General features: G+C 39.3%; 1 protein-coding gene across 4 annotated transcripts in view; it reads right to left on the minus strand.

The window, feature by feature from the left end:
- LOC139947840 (uncharacterized) overlaps positions 1 to 15,667 on the minus strand; it is a 46,554-nt gene that overhangs the window by 18,623 nt on the left and 12,264 nt on the right. For 2 of the 4 annotated variants that reach the window (XM_071945640.1, XM_071945643.1), the window contains exons 3-11: positions 13,116 to 13,253; positions 8,423 to 8,641; positions 7,873 to 8,226; positions 6,492 to 6,602; positions 5,641 to 5,725; positions 4,358 to 4,585; positions 3,687 to 3,832; positions 2,156 to 3,053; positions 1,388 to 1,411 (exon numbers count right to left, since the gene is read on the minus strand). In XM_071945640.1, coding sequence (XP_071801741.1) covers positions 1,388 to 1,411; positions 2,156 to 3,053; positions 3,687 to 3,832; positions 4,358 to 4,585; positions 5,641 to 5,725; positions 6,492 to 6,602; positions 7,873 to 8,226; positions 8,423 to 8,641; positions 13,116 to 13,253 — 2,203 coding nt within the window. The remainder of the gene's footprint in view (positions 1 to 1,387; positions 1,412 to 2,155; positions 3,054 to 3,686; positions 3,833 to 4,357; positions 4,586 to 5,640; positions 5,726 to 6,491; positions 6,603 to 7,872; positions 8,227 to 8,422; positions 8,642 to 13,115; positions 13,254 to 15,667) is intronic. The other 2 variants (XM_071945642.1, XM_071945641.1) reach the window with 2 other exon arrangements.

A 15,667-nucleotide genomic window follows, 5' to 3' on the forward strand; every position in this document is an offset into this window, starting at 1 on the left:
AGAAAAAAAAAAAAAGTTCACAGATTTACAAATAACTTACAGGGTTTACAGAAGGCAATGGAGAAAGACTTCTCTTGAAATATTATTCCATGAAATGCTTTACTTTTTGAGAAAACAGCAAAACAATATAAATTCTCGTTAACGAGATTTACGGATTTATTTTAAACACATGTCATGACACGGCGTAACGCGCGGAAACAAGGGTGGGTTTTTCCGTTGTTTTCTCCCTACTCTGATGACCGATTGAGCCTAAATTTTCACAGGTTTGTTATTTGATATAGAAGTTGTGGTACACAAAGTGTGGGCCTTGGACAACACTGTTTACCGAAAGGGTCCAATGGCTTTAATCAGCAAGTTATTTTAGGAAAGATTTAAAGCAGAAGTTATTTAACAACTTCATATTTGTGTTTGCTGGCAGCCAGAGAACTGATGTTTTTATCTACCCCAACTTTTCTTTGAGAGATGCTTTGTTCCACTCATAATACAAAGAGTGACACCAGGTGCTGGAAACCATGCCTTGTAAAATCCCTTCCTGTTGGATAGGCTATTGTGTAAAACCCTGGGGTGCGTTCCACTCGCGCAAACGACTCGCAACTGTTCGCGCAAACGTTTTTTTAATCTTTTGAATGATTGGTGCGATTGTTGCTGCAATAGTCCTCTTTTTGACGTCATTACATCAACTAATTAACTTTGTTATTCCAAATCTGCATTATCATCCACCTATAATACAATGTAATTATGTTTGTGACAAAGAAATAATACCGTATGCTTGTCCGCCATTTTAAAAACCACTCGCCATTACCTCAGAAGTATGTTCGCCTAAAGTTGCCAACGTTCGTCAATGGTGGCGGCGAACAACTCGTTCCACTTTAAATTGTTGGTGAACGTGCGCAACTGTTGGCAACATTTGCGCGAGTGGAACGCACCCCTGATTCCAGACATTTGTCCTACAAATGTTGCATACAAAAATGGATAGGCTGCCACCATTTTTTATCCGTATATTTGGCTCAAAGGGAGGTACATGTACCCTTGTAAGTCCGAGCATTCCAAGATTCCAGCATACCGTAGTACATGTAGGTTTAGTTCTATGAATCACGGTGAGTGCCTAGATGCAATATTCTCACACAAAAACAACAAATCCCAGAACTTATTCTGAGAAACTTTGCCGTCTTTCTTTTCACAAGTCAGGTATTTTATTGTGGTAACGATATTTTCAAAAGGAAACTTGTTACTCAAGAAGCTCGAAAAACAAATCAGAAAAAACCAATAATACCGCAGGTTAGGCATAATTTAGTTTTTAACAACGATGTGAGGTGGTTTTTAAAAAAAATAACAGAAATAGTATGATGCAACATGAACTACTACACGTCTAGATGACACCACTCACCAATGACAAGCTGAGGATGATCTACTGTACTCAATGGTATAATAAAATATAATTATGAGCTTAGTCAAGCAGAGATGGGGGGAAGAAAAACAATACATAGATCAACACAATTCCACCTGGGCCTAATGTCATAGAGCTGCTGAAGCGCAACAGGTAGCTAAGCACAACAAAATTATGCTAACCAGAACAAGGTTACCAGCCAAAATACCATGTCACAAGTACAATATGTGATTGCTAACCTGCTCATTTTATGCTAAGCAGAACAGCTCTATGTGATAGGGCCCAGCTTTAACTGTAATGAGAGTAAATTTGTACAGCATTTTTTTTGCAGATAGCCAGGCTTTTTTTTAACACAGATACCAATTGTGTGTGCTTCAAAATAATAAATGACAACTCAAACCCATACTGATCAGAAACACCAGAGCTTGAGTCAGGTGCACTTGACTGCCAAGGGGTGGGTTTCACAAAGTGTTAATACTAGTCTTATCTTGTGTTAGGACGAGTCACTCGTCTTAACTTAGGACTAGCCTTGGGTTTTTAATATCTCCTAGTAGTCCTAACTTTTTGTGAAATTGACGTCAGGTATGACACACCAATTTCCCATTTACTAGAAAGCTTCTTACATCCATCAGATTCCTACAACCACCAAACCTTGGGGAGAATTGTTATTTGGCATGTACAGTTGAAAACAAGCAAAGTCAGGGTGTGGATTTTGGAGGAACAGCAGTTTTGATTTATAATTGAGAAAAATTTGTGCCTCCAACTTACCCGTTAACAGCGTCAGTGCAGATACCTGTATTGCATGGTTGGACGGCGCATTCATCAATGTCTATCTCACACAGTATACCGGTGAAGCCTGGTGTACATATACAATCAAACTCATTCACTCCATCATTACATGTGGAGTTATTCTCACACGGGTTGGACTCGCACTCATCGATGTTAATCTCACAGAATTTCCCCTCAAAGCCCAAGACGCAGGTACAATTCACATCTAAGATACTGTCGACGCATGTTGCGCCATTTTGACAGGGATCGGAGTCGCATTCATCTATGAATATCTCACAGTCGCTTCCGGAGAAACCGGGTACGCAGAAACACTGATATCCATTGACTCTATCTTGACATACCGCCCCGTTGAGACATGGCATGGGTTCACACTCATTAATGTCGACTTTACAGAAGTCTCCTGTAAACCCAGGGGCACAAGTACAGTTGAAAAACCCAACAAAATCATTGCAGACGCCCGAGTTCATACAGGGATTTGAATCACACTCGTCTGTTTCAGTCGCGCAGAGTGGACCTTCAAACCCGACAGGGCATGCACATCTGAAATCATTCACCTCATCGAAACAGATCAGACCCGCTGTGGCGTTACAATCATGATTCACGCAGTCGTCTATGTTGAATTCACAATCTGTGCCGTTGAAACCAGGAACGCATTGACAGGTGTAGTCTAAAGAAGGGAGCGGTGTAGGCGTGACACAGGTGGCGCCATTCTGGCACGGGGTCTCGGCCACGCAAGCGTCGTACAACATATCGCAAGTCTCGCCCATGTAATCAATGGTGCAGACGCACAAGAATGCATTCAACAGATCTTCACAGCGGGCGCTGTTCTGACATGGATTTGGTTCACACTCGTTAAAGTCGGTTGAACAATTCTTATCTGTGACAAAAAAAACCGGAGAAATTTAATACTTAATTTAAATCCAGTCATCACTACTACCACTTCAAAACCTCTAGCAGTATCTCAAGGAATACACCCAAACGACATATTTTCCCAGAGCTGCCAAAATTTGCATCTGTCAATCAAGGAGATTTTGTACAACAATCAGGGAGATGTTTAGAATTTAGAGATTGTCAAATTTGTTCATCAGAAAGATGGAAAGGTTTGATTATATTCTGGAAACTTTCTGCAGAATCAGGGAGAGTTTGCGGCTCTGCTTTCCTTAATAAAGGTTTTGTGATGAACTAACAATACTGCTTGACAAACTTCTTTGCTAAGCAAAAACTGAGTGGGGCACCAGTTACAACAATGCAAACTGAATATCACTTTGTGGCAGGTTACTTTCTGTGCTTAGTAAGTTGTTGTGCTTACAGGCTGATTGAAATTGAGACCATAAGGCCAGGCATACAAGTTCTATCTAAGAGTGTTTATAAGAGTGCAAACATTTGTGTTTCTTGTCACAATCCATTAGGAGTTGGGGTTAACTGCTTTTGGGATCTACAAGTAGATAAATGAAGGAAAAAAAGGAAAGGGAAAAAAAAAACAAAAAAAAAAAAACTAATTTTAACTTACCAATAAATCCAGGGATACAGCTACATTGATAATCATTGACCATGTCACTGCACGTGGCATTGTTCTGACAGGGGTCAGGGAGGCACTCATTGATGTCATTGTCACACATGTCACCGTCATAGCCTGGTACACACGTACAGGTATAGCTGGGGGAAGCATTGAAACAAATTGTTAGTTTCTGCGTGTTCCACGATCGACGATATGTCTATGTGTTGTGTTGTCATTCTGGTTTAAAGGCACTGGACACTATTGGTTATTTCTCAAAATAATTGTCAGCATACAAACTTACTTTGTAACGAGCAATGGAGAGCGGTTGATAGTATAAAACATTGTGAGAAACGGCTCCCTCTGAAGTAGTTTTTGAGAAAAAAAGTAAATTCTCAGTAAAAAATTTGAATTGATTTCGAGACGTCACGCGTGAGGTCTCGTAATGGAGCATCTGAAAGCACACAACTTTGTGTGACAAGGCTGGTTTTTTCTCCCATTATTATCTTGCAACTTCAAATTTTCACAGGTTTGTTATTGTTGAGATAACACCAAGTGAGAGGACTGGTCTTTGACAATTACCAAAGGTGTCCAGTGTCTTTAAAAAAGATTCTACTTGGGTCGAAATGCCACTTCACTAACAAATCTTTGCATTTAAATATACAAAACAACTTTTTGGTGCATACCTGTCAATACCATCTACACACGTTGCTCCGTTCTGACATGGATCTATCAAACAATCATCTATGTTATTATCACATAGTGTTCCATCATAACCAGGCAGGCAGGTGCAGTTGAAGCCGTTAACATTATCATTACAGGTGGATCCCATGAGGCATGGCGATGAGAAACATTCATTAATATTTAGTTCACAGTTGGTTCCGTTAAAGCCAGGGAAGCAGTTGCATTCATACCTGAAAATGGGAACAGAACGTGACAAGATTAGACAATATATAGTTGGTTTGCGGTAACACCATGTGTTTGTCTACTTGCCAGAAGATTATGTTTTTTTGATATCTTGCTTTTTATTCTACTTCTGCAGAGTAGATTTTCGATATTCAGGAGACATCTCAATTATGAAAAGAACTGTACTGCTTTTTAACTACTACCCGAGTGGAAGGTTGAAAATCTTAAGCTTTAATGGATCAAGGGAAACTTCTCGTTATTAGCTTCATTACCGTGGAGTGAGTTCTAATTGAAGATTAGACAATGGGCAAATAAATTCCTGCAGGCAAAAAATTGGACAAAGCTCACCCCTAAAGCCCCGGTCACACAGGCCCCGATAATGAGAACTAAAACGAGAACGATAAAAACACACTGCGTGGAGCAATTCAACCAATAAAATGCGCTCTCTTTGCGTCGATACAGTTATCGTTTTTTAGTTATCGCTGCAGTGCGACTTGGCCTTTACCCTTCAAAATCCATCCTTATCCCCGTTGCCAAAATGAAGGATTCAGAAGGACTGAGGGGTTCAGGCCTTAATAGCAATTGCTTATTACTGGGGTCAGGCATTCCAATTTCATCTTAAGTCCAAACAATTTGAGTTTGGGTTGAACAAAGAAATATTGACTTGGGCGGGATTTGAACCTGTGACTCACTGATTAAAAGAAGAGTGCTCAATAAACTCGGCAATCTAAGCCTAATGTTGGTAGGGTGCCTATTCTGTCAATATTATTGATATGGGGTGCCAGTCAGAAGCCATTCAACCTGTAACTGCCGTGTAGCCAGGGATTACACCCAAGTTTAGGATACAACCTGGGATGCGGCAGCCAGGAGATCATCTTATCTTGATATCCAAACAATTTGGTGTGAAGTGACATTCGAGAGTGAGATATTGGTGGATTGAGGTCACCTGATTGCAAGACGGCCTCAGGAGTCAAGGATAAAGGTCAACAAGTTTAAATATAACAAATTATGGAAGTTGCAAACTGAAAAGCTGGGGAGGGGTAGTAATATTATGCAAACTTACATATTGTCTCCGTTGACGCAATCTCCATTGACGCATGGTTGGACTGAGCACTCATCGTAGTCTATACATACACCAGATGAATTGACTGTATAAAGAAATCAAACACGTCAACAAGTTACAAAATAACAGCAGAATAAAGCTTGTAAAATGTATAAATGGGCCCAATACATGGTGTTGTTTTGCCGAAGGTTGAGACCACAGCAAGGTGAGGGCTACACTAAAACCAAATCAACTGTCACCAGGGACTTGTTGCCACCTACTTCTGGGGCTGAAACAGGGTAACCCCCTTCACAGTCTGTAAGGATGTAGGCATAGATATCAACCACTATCGGAGTCTGGTTGGTGTCACTGTTGTAGCGACAGTGGTCAGTGCTGGGCAGCCCTGCCCAGGACTCGCAATTTTTACCCAGCACTCAGAGCAAAATACATTGTGCCGCCCAGCACAGATTTAAAAATATTGTCCACTGTGCATTAATCTGAAACATGATAATAAGGAATATCAAAATATCAGAAAGAAAGAACACCATCAAAAGGCCATTCAACTTATTCCAAGGCCCCATACAAGAACAGTTTGAAAACCTTGCCTAACTTCAGCAACAAAAAGGCCCCATTAAACATGAATAATTTTGTTGATCTGCACGCCCTCGGTGGACTTCCGAAAAATTTGATTTAATGCCCACCACACCAATCGTTCTAGCTCTAACCGTGGTTGGTAGAGTAGAATGCAATGATTAAACAATGATCAATTTTTTCTAGCACTGCCCCTGATTTTGATTAAGAAGAAGTAGATGAACGGAGTCAAAGGAGCAAACTTTGAGACTTCAGTTGTCAAGAAGAGTTGTTGTTCTTACCTTTGCCGGGTTGGCATTCACATGTGTACATATTGATTCCATCCACACATGTAAATGTGTCTGGGCAGGTTACGCCAGCGCAATCATCAATGTTTGTCTCACAGTTTGTCCCTGAAAAGAGTCAGAATTGACAACAGCTCATCATTAGTGTTTGAATCATTTTACCGATCCATCAATTTATCTTGGCTCTCTCATTGAACCACATCACTGCGGGAGACATGGACTCTGCTCAAGTTCAGACATTACCCTACTCTAAGTCCACAGTCCCAATACATACAGCATAGTTAATGACCATGCATTTCAGGCACATGAACCTCAACTCTGGAATGAACTTCCACAGTGCATCCATTGCCTGCCTTCATTGGACGATGTTAAAGGAACACGTTGCCTTGGATCGGAAGAGTTGGTCTATGAAAAGCGTTTGAAACTGTTTGTAATTAAATGCATATGGTTAGAAAGATAGTTTAAAAGTAGAATATAATGATCCACACAAGTATCACTCAAAATTGAACGGTTCTCATTGTACGTCGCAAAATAACACAGTCGGCCATTTATGGTTTTTGACTGCCATAAATGGCCGACCATGTTTGTCGACGAGGTCAAACGAAAACCACGCAATTTCGAGGCATATTTGTGTAGATCATTGTATTCTACTTTAACAACATCTTTCTAACCATATCGATTTTATAACAAACGGTTACAGAATGCTTTTCAAAGACCAACTCAACCGATCCAAGGCAACGTGTTCCTTTAAGAAGGCTCTGAAAACTCATCCAATTGAACAATGACCTACATGTTTAATGTTTTCTTTAGAACAATGAAGATAGTTGTAGCACTTAAAGACTATCTAATTATGCTGCATGAGCTTTTGTTTTGTAGCAACTACTTCATTAGATGTAATACTGTATGCATTTGTTAATTTTTAAGACTGTTCAGCGGTGTGTGACCATCTTTAATGAGTTAGAATGCTCTATAATAGATAAATAGATAAATAAAATGGTTTATTAAAAAACTTTCATCGCAGCACAAAGGCTGAGTTACAACAACTTTACATTCATAAAAAACAAAAAATTTAAGGTAAATTGGTAATAAAATATAGGTGGAATACTAAAGCCACTCCCTTAAATTTAAAAACCTTGCACATTGAAATGTAGTTATTTTACTGTATTGTAAGGCAGGGCTGTATGCTTCGTTTTTGAAAGGGCAAGGGCACCAAGGCATTTTCTCTTTGGCAAAGGGCACCTTATGAGGAAATTATAAATTTCTACTGGAGCATTTCAAGGGCACTGAGGCAATGGCAAGGGGCAACGGAGGCAATCGCCTCCGTTGCCTCCGTGAAGTATCTGGCCTGGTAAGGTCTAGACAGAAATTTGATAATTACCACCAAAGCCGTCGGAGCACTGACAAATGTAGCCATTGAACAGCTCTGAGCAAACTCCCCCATTCTGGCAAGGATCGGACACACATTCATCGATCTCAACTCCACATAAATCCCCAGTCCAGCCAGGCAAACAAACACATGCAAAGCTCCCTGATAACTCCACGCAGGCAGCGTTGTTCAAGCAGGGTAGAGCGTCGCACTCATTGACGGTTTCAGAGCAGAAGGCACCAGTGTAGCCGGTACCCGTGCAGTTACAGGTGTAGGAGTCAATTCCGTCAATGCAGCGAGCGTTGTTTAGGCAGAGATTGACCCTGCATTCATCAATGTTGATGGCACAGTTATCACCACTGAAGCCTGGTGATGATAAGAAAGAGTAAAGAAATTTGTAGGGACACAACAATGAAGTCCATAATACTGCATTATATTTTAAAAGCAAAAGGCCAAGTGATTGTTTACCCCACAAAAAGTGAACCAGGCTTAAGACGGGATCCTTTTAAAAATTAAGGAACCAAACTAAGATGGATGAGGGTATAGGTTGATGATGCGTTACCTGGTACACATAAACAGCTGATGCCGTTTGGGTCTTCAGTACACGTCGCATTGTTCATGCACGCATCAGGAGAACACGCAAACGTTTTGTTGAATTCACACAGCGGGCCCTCGTACGGTAAGGTACACACGCAGAATGTTGAGTTGCCGATGTCGTCCTCCTGGCATATCCCATCATTCAAGCAATCCAGACTATACTGTGGGTTCAGACACAATGGTCCTAACAAATATCCCAAAAACAAAACGGTGTTATTAAAAACATTGGACAACTTTTGAAACAACCTTAAATATAACCTAGATACATATCAGTCTCCATGTTCCTAGTCCATGTACCCAGTTTCCATGTACCCAGTTTCCATGTACCCAGTTTCCATGTACCCAGTTTCCATGTACCCAGTTTCCATGTACCCAGTTTCCATGTACCCAGTTTCCATGTACCCAGTTTCCATGTACCCAGTTTCCATGTACCCAGTTTCCATGTACCCAGTTTCCATGTACCCAGTTTCCTTGGTGTTGTGAGTTTGAAATGTTACCCAGATGCAATGTTTCAACCACTGGATATGAACCATGATGATGTTTTGGTCAAAACACGGCACCAAACACAAATTCCCATTAAAAATGATTGTACATCATTACAGGCCTGAAATTACACTGAGGACACGACCCTTGTTGCCCCATCTTGGCCTTGGTGCCCCTTGAAATATTTCCTATAGTTTTCCCAGTAGGGTGCCCTTGCAAAATGAAAATGGCCTTGCCCTCTCAAAGATGAAATTCCACGCCCGAATTGATATATAAACATTTTTGAAATTTAGCAAAAGGCCCATTAATATGTACCAAATGAACAAAATAGTCTGGTACCGTTTCATGAAAGATAATTTACACCTGCAATCATGATTGTGAATACAGACAACCCATCCAAGATGATCAAGATCAAGTTTTCCTTAAGGTATTGTCATTTTGTTGGTGAACTACATCTACAAACAGAGTAAACATGCCCCAAAATAATGCTGTCCCAGATTCAATAATAATAGACAAAGACACATCAACGTTGAGTATACACAAACGCACTATCATGCCATCTACAGTTCAGTCACAACAACAACAAAACAAAAAACCATGCCTATAATCAACTCCTAACTGTACAAACAAATTCACTTGAAGCGGGAAGAAACTTTTATAACAAATTTTCCCCACCCCAAACCCTCAAAAGAAGGAACATCAAGACGCCCCTCTCCAGTCAAAATGTGAACCTTTTCACATTTGATTTGTTCTTGATTGATTGTCATGATTTGTTCTTTCGTAACTCAGTCTACTTTTAAATTCGACCACACCCAAAATTGTCTTGCATTTTTTATGGCAATATTATTTCTCAACTACAAAATCATGAACTCCTGTAGTCTTTTGCTGTCTTTTGTATTGTACACTTCACACATGCTTTTATAATATTAATGGGAATTTACCCACCAAGTCCCAATAACTAATTACTCATTGAACCTCAGGATTAATTCTGTCATGTGACTAGACCATGTGACCTGTGATGTCATATTTTACAAAAGAGCTAAAGAGCCCTCACTTCCTGCTAACACAGGCATAACAGGTAAACAGCTTAAAGAAGGAAAACATAGCACCTGGCTATAAATTGAGAAAGCAGTTGTTGTTTTTCTTTTTTTTCTGATATGAAAGAAACTCAAAGTTGTTGCTTTCTTAATTCATGAGGTAATTACCGACAAATCTCATAGTAACAGGAACTTGCCCTGGAATGTAAAAGGTCACTATTTTTTTTGTCAACAAGGTGACTTGTCTCTTGGGACCACAGTAGAGTGTAAACAAACCAGGATTTATAACTCTTACATAAAACTTCAAGCCAAACAGCCCTTGTGTTTTAACAAAGAGAGCGTCTCCTTTTACAAAACAAGCTAGACCCTTCAGCGCACAGCAACCCAAGTGTTTTATTTGCATTTTGAGCCATAAAGAACCATCCAGCACACAAATGAATACAACACTACTGGAAAATTAGCTACCAGCCGCAGCAAGAATGTTGAAGGTTGAAGGTTGAAGGGATTGCAATTGAGGTTTTTATCAAGAAATAAATCTTAGCCGTTCTTTCTTAAGAAGATTATCTTGGATGAAGGGTGTTCTATTTTGTTAACAGTAAGGAATCTTCTATCAATCAGAGATGAGATTGGACAAATATGTGAAAATTCCTGAAAGATAGCTTGTGGGCTTGGGTTCCCCTTATTCTAGTAGAACTGGAACCTCCCAGATGTTACAATTCAGGAGGTTTAAAGACTCCGGGCATCACAAGAAATACAAAACTACAGGTTTGGACATAATGTGACAATCTTTTTCACTTGTATTGGTGACTGTGTGACATTCTTTTTTCCTTGAATTGGTGACCGATTTTCTTCTTTTAAGACACTGGACACTTTTGGCAATTGTCAAAGACTAGTCTTCACAGTTGGTGTATCTCAACATATGCATAAAATAAACCTGCGAAAATTTTAGCTCAATCAGTGTGAAGTTGAGAGATAATAATGAAAGAAAAAAACACCCTTGTCGCACCATGGTCACACGAAGTTGTGTACTTTCAGATACATGTACTTGATTTTGAGACCCCAAATTCTAAATCTGAGGTCTCAAAATCAAACTCGTGGAAAATTACTTCTTTCTCGAAAACTACGCCACTTCAGAGGGAGCTGTTTCCCACAATGTTATCAACCGCTCCCAATAACTCGTAATCACGAAATGTTTTTTGAGTAACTACAAATAGTGTCCACTGCCTTTAAAAGAATTTGAAGGATCAATCAAGTAGGTTTTTTTTTGGAGAAAATTTTTCAAAAATTTGTCCAAATCATAAATCACAGTATCCTAAATGCATTGGATTTCTACCAAAAAAAAAATGATCACCAAATTTGAAGTTAAGTATTAAGGTGTGGTTACTGTGGAATTAGTGCATTTATTATTAATTTGCCAGTGCGTTGCCTTTTGCTGCGTTTGACAGATAATTTGTTAAAATCCTCATGCAACTAAACATGCAAGTTATTTTTAGCATTAAATTGATATTAGTCTTGTTCTACATGTACACCCAGCTTCTATATTACTATATAAACTACAACAATTTACTCCAACTATCCATCATAAAAAATGTCTAAACTAAACTAAAAACCAACCCAAGGACACAGACATCCAGCCATTGTCTGGCCCAAAAGAATATCTACAGAAGATTTCTCACAGCCTTTGATTCTCAATTTAGGATCCATCCTTTTGAAACATGCTCAACAGTTTCAATAAAAACACAAGTAGCTTTTTCTAAAGAGTTGTTCTTCAATCTTATGTGGACAACAAAGCCGTGGTCCTTAGTCAACTCTTCCTGAATACCACAAAAAATGGAGCTAAAGTTGGATCCTGTCTGGCCCCATAAGATTCAGTTGAATGATTCACAAAAGAATTGAATATTTTTTTTGAATAGTGGTTCATTCACTGTGACTTGTGAGGAGCCCTGTTTAAATGTACATGGTTATGAACCCACAGCCAAACTTTGCCTTTACAAATTGATCAAACCAGGAAACTGTTGTTTAGTGTCAACAAAACATCAAGCTCCACACCTAACCAGCTTGCTGCTGTAGTGGTGTGGACAAAATGAAAAAGCCATTCAACACCTGGCCTTGGAATCTCTGACATGATATATTTCTACCTCCATGTATCCCTACCCCAAAACAACTCATAACATTGATTGATGCTATATGCCCATTAAAGTAAACTTATTCTCTCCAATTATTAGTAAAAATGAAACGCATTTAAAGATGTAATTCCACATGAATCGCTATTCCACGACCGTTATTTCAGGGTTTTCGTTGTGGAAAACAAGGTTTTGTTGTTTCCATGTTACATACTGGTTGTACATATTGATTATTTCAGCCAGGTGTTTTGGTCCACGATGTGAATTTATTCCTCATTATGACCATCTGACTGTAAGCGCTTCATTTTATTCAATGGCAGCTGACTTGAAAATAAAAATCCCAAGTTCATTAAAAAATTTCACATGTACAGATTTATGTAAATAATAGACAATGAACCAAATTGTCTGCTGCCATAACAGTTGAAGCATTGAAAAAGTTCTGAAAAATAATACCATGCATTGGCATATATTTTTAGACAGCACTGTGAAGTGGTTTTACAAAAGCAAGAGGTGGATCAACAAGGCCAAGTAAAAACAAACTCCAGTTGATCGTCCAGGTTTTTCAAAACGAGGATGAGGGCCTTTTAATTTTGTTCACTTTCAAAGGTGGCCGCCAAGCATTTCAATTCAAACTGGCCACCACTATTTCGATTTAAAGTCTTACTTAATTTAGTCGCATGTTCTTATAAGATAAGTAACTTGAAGAGAAATCCACAGACAATTTGTCTTTTTTGAAAGAAAATAAAAAATAGTAAAAAAAAAGGATGCGGCCTCATAAAATGAAAAATTGGAAAACATGTGGAATACATCTTTAAATAGTAGGTTGGGGCTGAGCAATATCATCATTGATTGACCTGCTCGCAGATGAAAACAACTCAAAGTGCATTTGCGCAAACCAGCCACGCTATTGTTTCCATCTGCGCGCAAAGTTCTCAGCTCGCCCTGTCCCTATGCAAGGAGTCGCATGATTGGCTTGCTAGCTAGCTTGGGGGGTTTGACTAATCTGCATGTGTACCTGTGTCCAACTGACAACGATCACCGGTGTAACGGGCCGTGCATTGGCACGTGAATCCGTTCGGTGTTTGAGCGTTGCTAGAACAAACACCCTGGTTTTTGCACGGATGGCTATAGCATGGATTGAGCTCTGGCGGGTCTAGAAGATACAAAATAAAAATCAGAAACAAAAAAACACACATATGGACAACAAGGGATAAGAGGGATCAAGGATATAGAGTTTAGGTTAATCCTAGATAAGATTAACTTCAGATTAGTGTCAGGTTGTATAACCAGTAAACCAGAACACTCACAAACGAAAATTTTAATAACCTTCAAGAACCAGTTCACAAAATTTGAACAATTGATCATAAAATTCAACATCAAGATGCCACTGCCTGACACAACTCCTTGAAGATAATCTTATCTATGGGTTATCCTACATGTACCAATGGGGGTAGGGGGAGAGCTAGCCAGCAATTCACAAACCTCCAATTTTTTTTTTTTTTTTTTTTTTTTTTTTTTATATGGGTTCTTATGGTTGGAGGGAGACATATGTGTGGATTCATGAAATAATGTCTTATTGAATGAATTTACTTGTGTGTTTCCCTGTAATTATGAGAATTTATATTTGTTCATTTTTTTCTTTCTTTCTTTCTGTGCTCCATGTAATTTGATGTACGTTCATTGATACTCCATCTCCTTTGATCGTACTTCATTTGTGACTAAGTTTTCTGTTGTTTCTGTTTATATTTGTTTGCATTTATGTTTGCTAATTTAACCACTGATAACTCATTTGTTGCTGATGATGCTAGCTACAATACCTGTTCTTACTTTGATCGCAATGATGTTTGTAATCTAAATGTTTCTACCCCTGATAATTTCTCAATTTTTTATATGAACTCCAGGAGCCTCTGTAGACATTTTTACGATATTCATGACTTCGTGCTCTCACTCAATCATTCTTTTTCTATCTACGGCTTTTCAGAAACATGGTTTAAAGAAGCTCCTCCTCAATATGTCCACATGAAAAATTACCAACTCATTCATTCCTCTCGTTCCGATAAAACAGGGGGAGGAGCTGCCATGTTTGTGAAAAACTCGCTCAATTTCCACGTTCGTGAGGACCTCATGTCATCTTGTGAAGATTTTGAATGTGTCTTCATAGAAATTGAACGAGTCCACGCTGTTAATTTGATTGTCGGTAATGTCTACAGGGCTCCTGGGGCTTCCCCGGATAACTTTATCAGGTCGTTTGATTCTTGTCTCAATACTGTCACCAACGAAAACAAGCTTTGTTACATAATGGGAGACTTCAATCTAAATTTGCTTAATTGCTCTAACCATCGACCTACAGATGATTTTGTGAATACCTTTTACGCTTATGGCTTCCGCCCTTTGTTTGACAAACCGACCCGTATCACCCCTCACAGTGCCACTCTAATAGACAACATCCTTACTAACAATGATCAAGATATGTCTGCAGGGATCCTTTATTCGGATATCACCGATCACCTACCACTTTTTCAGGTGACTCCCTTTTGTCTTGACAACTCGGCCTCTGCTCGAAATACCTATGTCACAAGGGACATTAATGCAACTACCATCCGTTCTTTCACTGCAGACATTGTCAATCTGAACTGGGGCGAAGTCTATGCGGCGGACCAAGCCGATTCTGCCTACAATGCTTTTCTTTCTACCTTTAACTCTCTTTACAATCTTCATTTCCCCTTTTCAGTAAAATCTAGGGGTCGTTCTGTGAGAAATCAGCCTTGGATTAATCACTCTATTGCCAACTCTGCTGATCACAAAAACAGGTTGTACCGGCGTTTCTTACGTAATCCAAGTGCTGCTAACGAGCGTCTGTATAAGGATTACCGTAATCGTCTCACCTCAGTCATTCGTGCTGCTAAAAAGAATTACTTTGCCCAGAAGCTGGATCACAACAAAACAAGCTTAAAAAATATCTGGCGTGAAATTAACAGCATTCTGGGCAAAAATAAAAGGGCTGACCTCCCTTGTGAATTCACCAACAGCGAAGAAACTCTTCGAGACCCTCCTGAAATCGCTAACTCGTTTAACACACATTTCTCTAACATTGGTGCTTCATTGGCTAATAACATCCCCAGTACTAATTCACACTATACAGACTTTCTTCATAACCCGAACAGCTTTTCTTTTTTTCTGACTCCTACTAACTTTCTTGAAATCATTAAAATAAGCAATGATTTAAAAGGCAGCTCCAGCTGCGGATTCGATGGCATAAATTCTTCTGTGATTAAATCTGTCATTTCCTTTATATCTCGCCCTCTTGCTTACATATTCAACCTTACTTTTACTACTGGTTCCTTTCCTTCTAATCTAAAGGTTGCTAAAGTCATTCCCGTCTTTAAAAACGGTGATAAACATAACATCAGCAATTACAGACCTATCTCCATTCTTCCTTGCTTTTCTAAAATTCTTGAGAGACTTTTCTACAACAGACTCAATACTTTTTTTTCTCGCTTCCATCTTCTTTCTGACTCTCAGTACGGGTTTCGAGCTAAACACTCTACAGACATGGCGCTTATTCAA

Source organism: Asterias amurensis, chromosome 15 (genome assembly GCF_032118995.1).
Source record: "Asterias amurensis chromosome 15, ASM3211899v1".
In the NCBI taxonomy this organism is placed as follows: domain Eukaryota; kingdom Metazoa; phylum Echinodermata; class Asteroidea; order Forcipulatida; family Asteriidae; genus Asterias; species Asterias amurensis.